The following is an 8,476-nucleotide window of genomic DNA, read 5'->3' as shown; positions in this document are numbered from 1 at the left end:
TCGGATCAGGGATCTTTGTAGTTCAGTCAAGCTCTTTTAATCCCAAGCTTATGAACCTTGCTTTCTGAACTGTTGTACAGTCGTGTTGGATCTGAAGAGACCATTTCCTAGCAGTTCAGACAGAGTTAGGTGGTGCAGTGCCTTTCACAAAAACTGAGGTCCTGAAAAACAATTCCATTGTAATTCTCTCTGCGTTGCTCTTGAACCAAGACTTTAATGCAGGCAGAGAGGAATTATTCATCACTCCAGAGAAGGATCTGTACTGCTCTGGAGTCCAGTTGCAGTATGCTTTACACCTCCTTAGCTGACACTTTGCATTACACTTGTTGATGTGAGGCTTGGATGCATCTGGTCCATTTCACATAGCTCTCTAGTTTTCTTGTACTAATCTGAGAGCCAAATGGCTCTTATTGACTACAAGTAGATGGCAATCTCTGCATCTCCTAATTCCTACATGGAAATGAATGTCAATAGAAAATGAAACTCAATACTTGTGACGCACACAAAACGGGAACATTTGTTGTGTAAAAAGGCTCTGGACTGCTCTGCATTCCTAGCATTCTCTGGATTTTGCTTTGAACATTTTTGGTAAATAAGTCACGCAATGAAACATTGCTGTCATTCCTAGTTTGTTGAAAAAAAGCATTTAAATAGTTTGAAAGTCTCTCATATCTTCATTACCAGATGAAGAAACAGATGTTGGAAAATCCCATATCATGATTGATAAGCCTGTGACTGACGTACATAAGCACTATAATATTAGTCAACCCACAATAACAATGTATGATCTCGTGCTAGTCAGTCCTAACGGATAAAGATTCATTCACCTCGGCATGCACAGTGCTTGCTGACAGCTTGTCAAAACTTATAAGAAGCAGTGGTATGTGTTGAGAACATTGGGGTCACACCTTTTTAATCTGGGCAAAAGTGGTAAAGTGTTAGTTCACACACCATGAAGTGTTAATTTAAGAATAGGTCATTTTGATGTCTGATACTTATGTTATTAAAACAAACTAAAGCATGAATTGTACTTCACCTACAATTTAGCCCAATTTTTCTAATGCAGGATGTGAAAGGTTACAGGTGTCAAGCAATACCATTACAGAAATACACCATGATTGTTACTCTTATAATGAGTTTTGTGCTCGTTGTGCTTACTTTTGGCCAGGTCATCTCTTTTAATAGGAGCATTAAAAGGAAGCTCCCAAACGGAGCATTCAGGGACAAATTCATGAAGATATTTGCGATTGCAAAATGTGTGCAAGCCTGATTACTTTATTGATGAAATAGTGTGTCCCTGCGCTAACACAGTTTGTTCACAATTAAATGAGACATTGAGAATACACTCAGGAAAAAGGACTTTCAGTAGTTATGTAAACGTAGGCAAATTACAGCCAGAGCAAATTGTATTCTCAACGACTAGAGTTGTTTGTGTTATGCAGACTGGATGGAAAAATGTACTGCTGACAGCCTGGGGGAATTTTAACCTGCTGAGCTGTTGGCTCAATATGAATCAACTCAAAACAGGTATCATTCAAATGTTTTTGTTTTTTTAATTCTGCATATTTATTTATTTTATTTATTTAGAAACAGTTTTCTGACAGTCGAAATGAAAGAACTGTGACATAAATCCTTGAGTTAGATGTTTTCCTTGAAGCTAGGAGGAATGCCTTCAAAAGGCAAGATCTAAGTCCTCTGTTATGTTCAACAATAAAAAGTTGCAATGCTGTGCTTGTGACTGAAGAGAGGACCTAATGGGATTGCTCCCTTATCCATTAAATTGTTTGTGAATAAAATGCAGAAGTAAAGCAAAAACCATCAGCAAAACAGTAGTTAAAAAAAAGAAGACTCCGTTCTTTGCAACTGCTTTGCTGCTGCTTTTTGAGGCAGCTACTTGAACTCCTCGCTAAGTTTTCTTTCAGGGCTTTTCCAACTCTGTCATTGTCTGCTCAAACAATCGCTGCAGGCTGGGGGATTGTAAGACTTACATAAGATACAAGGATAGTTCAGCAAGTCATTCAGCTCTTGATTCATTGCCTTCCCCCGGTCATTGTTCTTTCTGTAAGGGATCCAAATACTGTAGCAACTTGTGGCTTTTGCCGGATGCAACATCTGCTCTGGCATCTGTTGTTAGCAGCGACTGTTTCATCACCCCTAACCAGAGAGCACACTGAGTAATTTAAACATCATGTTGATTTTTTTGATGATTGTCAGAGATGATTAAATTTATGCTCCGCAATAGTGCTGATGACAGATTTGTTAGACTTCTATGGCTGAGCTGCACCTGATGCCTCGCTTCAGCACTGGTGGTAAACGACTTTGTGTAGCTTCATTCAGCACGGAGAGTAGCACACTGTTCGCGGTGCCGTGGAAGAATTTCAACAACACTCACATGTCTGACTCGTGATTGGATTCATATGCACCCTGAAAAACACCTTGTGCGCAGTTAACAGGAAAGCTTTAATGCCGAAGCTGTCGTACTCTGATGTTAAAATCTTTTTGCAAATTTTTCGTTCTGTAGTTTTAGCAGTCTCTTCTATACAGGCTTTTATTTATTTATTTATTCCCACCTGCATGTCCCCTATTTAGTGTTTTTTTTTTTTTTTTTTTTTTTTTTAACCACAATACTAATGATCTTTGTGTGATCTGTGAAAATTCACACAAAGACTTATGTTGCTACGCTTTTATCTCTATTTGACAATAACCTGGCCAGGTAGCTACTAACAGTCTATATCTATCTTTAGCCAAAAAAATAACCTTGTACATGTGTGACATCAAATTATCACAGATTTCAGTTTTGTTCAGGTGCTGCAACATCGAAGATACTTTACTGTGGAATAACACTTTGCAGTACATGCACTGCAATATGTTCTCTTTTCGGTTTAGTTTAAATGGTCAAGCTCCGACATTTGACCGTTTCTTTTGTTTTCTGGGCGCTTCTTTGTGGTACTCTTTATCTCCCTTTACAGCTAAAAGGAGCAGCTGGCATACAAGCATTATCAGTGTAGGCTTTACCAGAAGCGATGTTGTGCAACACAAATAACCCTCCAGCTAGATCACAGTGAGCGGAATAGTGTGACAGTATTTATTATTAACAGTAACAAAGCTTTGAAACAAATAATTTGCCCCAAGGATTATTTTGCAATCGAGGACCCAAATTATTTGAGGAATTGTTTGTAATCAACTGAATAACTCAGCTTGCAAGCTTGTATTCTCGCTTTAACGCTACAATAAGCTTATCAATGTAAATATAAAAAGGTTTTAAAGCCTCAGGAAAATCGCCTGGAGTGTGAAGGCGATAACTATTAGAGTCTGAAGGCCTAAAGTGGTTGCAAAGTGCAATTATTATTATCATGGCATTTTCCAATACTGTGGAAAGGAGGATGGTGTGATCGATCTATCTATCTATCTATCTATCTATCTATCTATCTATCTATCTATCTATCTATCTATCTATCTATCTATCTATCTATCTATCTATCTAGTAATTTATTTATGCTTTATAATTTATGCCATATTACTGCTTTGCTTGAGGTCTATTTCTCCTGAATATTGCTGTGTTCCCCTTCCTAAATATTTATTTTCTTTATTCTTTTTTTCCCATATAGTGATCTATATTTTTACTTCAGATCATGTCTTGTCATATCCTGTTCAGTTCAGTCCCCTGTATTTATTTGAAATGAATGAAAAAGAATAACATTTGAAGAGGTTCACCTGTATGTTTTATAGTTTAAATAATAATCCGGCCACACCTCTTTAACCACTCATATATTCAGCTCCATCTATTATGCTGGCAAACATAAAACAGCACCAAATTATTAGTCACTGTGAAAATACCCTACTTGCTGTCTGTATTACTTTAAAAAAGAAAAGTCAGTCACAATCTCCAGCAAAAAAAAAAAAACAAAAACAAAAAAAGATATGTTTGCCAGCCTAATTAGTCTTTTGGGAATGCACTGCAAACGTTTCTTTTCTTCACCTGTTTGAGAAAAATCTGAACTTATGAGCACAGTTTATCTCTAAACAGACCGGTTCCAAGCTACTAAAAATAAGTTGGTGATAAATCAGTTCTCAGTAACACATCACAATAAACCCCTGAGGAAAGAAATATTTCAGCTTGTTTGCAGCAACATGATGAAACTTATGAGGTTAACTATAAAGTAATTACCAGCTTAATTAGTAATTATGAGCTTTTTAACTTCAGGTTTTCTGCAGAAACAGATTTATTCAACACTAATGACATCAGCGATTAATCTATTGAAAAGAAACTGCAGCCATGTGACGCTGTAAGGGTGGAACAAAAGTACAAATACTCCTTTTTTGAAAGGTTTTATTCATTTCATATAATACTGACACATGTACTCAATAGCAGTTAACAGGCGTTTTTTTAAAAACACAGATATTAAAATTATTAGAGCATCAATTTATTTCTAGCCCCATTAATTTCATTCATTCCATACTTTCTCTTTTGCTGTTTTTTTTTTATATGTTTACATGTTTCAATATACCATAACATCTAGTTTTGTATTAGTCTAACCTCGCCTCTGTAAAAATAAAAAGCAGAAAAAAGACAAACTGCGTTTAAAAAAATGGCATGTGGTAAGCCACAACCCGCTCATGGTAAAATATTGTTACAGTGTAGAAAAAGAAAAGAATAAACAAGAAAAAAAAAGAGATCAAGGATTATTTTTTGACAGCATTAAGCAGGTTGTATGTGGCACACGTAAATTTGAATATGTCACCAATACTACATGAGGCAAGTATTATGGATTAATAGCCATTTTTTTGTGACGCTTTGTACTTAAGGGCTCTGTTAAAAGGATTCTTTATCGTTGTTCCAACAATGTATGGGGAGTACAACTTGTCCAGAAACGTCAGATAAGCAACAGGAGCTTCTGGAAAGATGATCTGACTGTTATCTAACTATGTTTAAGTCATAGAACTTGTTCATTTTTTTCGTAGCATGAAAGGATTGTGGGTAACATAGTCCTTTGCTGTAGATGATCCAGGAAAGTCAACCATGTTTAACGCGACGGCAAGCAGTGTTAGAGTCCCGTTTCTCCAGCCACTAGTTCCCAGCTGTCCTTGGAAAGATCAAGCAATTGCTGGTTCCACATAGAAATCCATCTGAGTGCACATCCTCAAAGGTTGACGAGTTCATTGTGCTGAGTAAATAACTTTGCCGGGTTCTTTTCTTTTTGACTTGAGATGAGCAGGACTATCGGGTTACCTACAGCAGGGAAAAAACAAGATGGAGGTTCAAATCACAATCAGCAGAATTCCTGAAAAACTGAATAACACGTGAAGGTAAACATCTGCAGATGGCGTCACCTGCACTGATGTTCGACATGTTGCAACTCAGGGAGAGTGGCACAATATTTGACATCATCCTATTAGATTCTGGATTGGTGGTAAACTAAAATGGTTTCATTATCAATTAAGGGCTGTTAGAATGAAGAGAAATCCTCTCCTAGTATAGAACAAGTGGGCAACAGTGACTTAAATCTTTACACAATTATCATATCTGTTTCTAAGCTGAAAAAAAAAAAAAAAATTACACCCCAGTAAAGGTTGGCGGTTTCATCCTCCAGAAGAGAGTCATACATTTCCACTGTTGCCACATTGTTCACTCAGTATGAGCGACTGCTGCAAAGTGATCTGAACAACTAACTGAGTTGTAGTATATCTAAGAATAAACTGGTGTTCAAGTTATTAAAACTCATGCCCTCTATGTGATTGATTTGATAATTTATTTCTGAATTAAAATACTCTTAGCATACAGCAAATGGAAAAAAAACTACTTAAATTTACCACTTAAAACGACCAGTTTTTTTGATTTTACTTTTTATAGATATATGTATGAGTAAAATGAATATTATTATTTTGTTTTAGGAACTACTGACAGCATGAGTATGTATTTGCAGAAAATGAGAAATGGTCAAAATAACGAAAAAGATGCAATTCTTTCAGACCTCACATAATGTAAAGAAAACAAGTTCATATTCATTTAGAAACAATATTAATGTTTTAATGCAGGAAGAGTTTAGAAATTAATATTAGGTGGAATAACCAGGAGGTTTCCAATGGGGTTCAATGCAGTGGTCTTTTAATTTTTCCCAAAGCTATATATAAAGAAACTACATAAAAAAAACAAAAACAAAAACAACATAAATATTCATATATTTAGAGGAATCATGACTGTAGTAAATCATGTGCACAAATGATGCTGTGAATTGTGAAAAACGGATCAAATCGATTTGTGAGTTTGACCCAGGTTTTCACCACTTGCTACGAACTACAACAAACCAACTTGCTCTCTTTACTTTTTGCAAGTTTGTAAAATTACACTGCGGATGTTTTGATTAATCCCTTTGTAAAGTTTGTTGCACAAAATGTGTCAGTTTTTTGGGTTTTTAAAAACTGCCAATGATATTCACATGAGATGAGAGGGCAAATTTTTTGCCACTCATGCAAAACCTTGTGGCATGAAATGTCATGCCTCATTAATAACCTCAAATAATCTACGATGACGGCGGTGAACAGGTATTGTTGGTGCAGCACTGATACTATAGCTTGTATAGTCTGGGTCTTCTGGCAAGAAACTAAACATGACGCAGCCTGAGTTATAGCAGCCGGCCCAAGCTACCTCACTTTCAACACCTGGCCGTCTGCCACATCATTACGTCTATTTGTTGAGACGGCTGCCCTAATCACTCTGTCTCCTTATCTCATCTGACCATCTGTCCATTTTCTTGCTTCGTACTTTCACTTTTTGGTCCATTTCACGCAATTTGTTGCCAAACAAACACAGGCCACTGTGCTGGAGCAAGTAATGGACCATCTCTGTGAGGATATGAAAACTGCGTCTCTGTTTTGAGTTGCCCAGGCCCTAAGACCCCCTCACACCCTGCGGTCTCAACACATGCTGCTCCCCTTTTCCTGCTTCTTGAGGGAGTCTCTCTTTTGTTCTGTCATCTAACAAAGAGGCAGCTCACAAAGTGCAAGGACTTGCCTTTTCTGAGAGATCTCAGAGTCTGGCTTCCTCTGAGATGACAAATGAAAGTATTCTTCTGCTCTACATGGCTTCAGGCCACCTTTCCTGGGTCCATCGCCATTGCCTTGAGGCATCCACCCTGCACCTGATCAAAGAGTCTGCAGGAGTTTGTTGTCATGCCAGTTCACTGTGCAAGTACAATGCAGCATTTCTCTGCCTGCTATGTTTTACTGCGCAAAGTCATAACTCCTTTAGGTGGTCATTCATTGCCTTTAAAAAACATGTAAGTTTCTGAGCCCTATAATAAAAAAGCACATTTAGGTAGCTAGTGCTTACTTTTCAAAGCATAAAGAAGGTGTCTGACTGTCATTTTATTTTTTTTATTTTTTTTTACCATCTTTTCTCTTGGCTGCATTTTAAAATCTTTTGTCCCTTACAATACGAGATGTTACATCTGTAACTGCTACATTTCACACACTTTTTAAATTTTTATCACTTCAAACTGCAACGACTTTTAAAAGTATGTGAGATGGAATTTGTATTCAATTAAAAACAAGTCATTGTTGTTTCTTACACAAAATTCTTCTGAACACAAAGCATAACTCACAACCGCAATAAGCTAAATGCTGGATGCATTTTTAAAAGGTAAGATGAAAATAAGGTCTTATCAGTGTGCAAATAAGCAGTGAGGATTCGCCTGGTTATAACATCAATCTAAATCAAGTTACACTACAGCACTATAACATTTATCCGTCTCCAAACATTATGGGACCTGTTCTAATTGTAAATTTAACTGTTAAATTTGACAACCAATATATCTCTGACAAAAACTGTTTGTTGTGCCATTAGATCAGGGGACACATGATGAGAGAAGTCCAGCTGTAGAGGCTGTTGTCTGCGGCCTACGGTTGAATTCCTTATGTGAAAGTTGTGGTATAATTTCTTTATATTTTAGTGATGGAGGGTGCCTGACCTCCATCACTCAGATGAGTTTGAAACTGCATATTTTCCTCTCTGAGCCTGCAGCATTTTAAACTTTACAAGAGCAGCTTAATGAACTTTAAGTTAAAAGTTCTATTTGGGTAGCAGATTCTAGGGTTATTTCCAACTACTACGAGGGTAATTAGAAAAAAAAACAAAAACTGGGTAACACGTTATTTGACGGGGTGTGAATAAGACTGACGTGACACTGTCATAAACACGACATAACATCTGTCATGAACATGAATAAGTCTTCATGAATATTTATGACTGTTGTCATAAAGCATCATTCGGTAAATAATGACACTTTTAGTGCAAGTGTCATTTCTAGAGCACTTTCAATGCTCTAAAAGTTGCATCGAAAGTCCATTAAAAGTCCCAACTTTGCATTAAAGTGTAATTTTTTTTTTAGAAAATAATGTCAGTCTTATGCACACCCCATCAAATAAAGTGTTACCAAATATTCTTATTCATAATTTGATAGTTGGAGGGTCTAAGACA

General features: G+C 36.7%; 1 protein-coding gene across 1 annotated transcript in view; it reads right to left on the bottom strand.

Moving 5' to 3' along the window:
• Positions 1–4,313: 4,313 nt before the first annotated feature.
• Positions 4,314–8,476, bottom strand: part of LOC106937909 (protein FAM19A2-like) — a 14,841-nt gene continuing 10,678 nt past the window's right edge. Inside the window, exon 3 of the mRNA XM_015019652.1 lies at positions 4,314–5,230. Within this exon, the coding sequence (XP_014875138.1) occupies positions 5,219–5,230 (12 nt within the window). The 3' untranslated portion in view covers positions 4,314–5,218. The remainder of the gene's footprint in view (positions 5,231–8,476) is intronic.

This window comes from Poecilia latipinna, unplaced genomic scaffold (assembly GCF_001443285.1).
Source record: "Poecilia latipinna isolate Pla-1442-1.1 unplaced genomic scaffold, P_latipinna-1.0 Scaffold2465, whole genome shotgun sequence".
NCBI classification, from domain to species: domain Eukaryota; kingdom Metazoa; phylum Chordata; class Actinopteri; order Cyprinodontiformes; family Poeciliidae; genus Poecilia; species Poecilia latipinna.
Note: the sequence above shows the minus strand (reverse complement) of the source record. Positions and strands in the feature narration are given on the sequence as shown.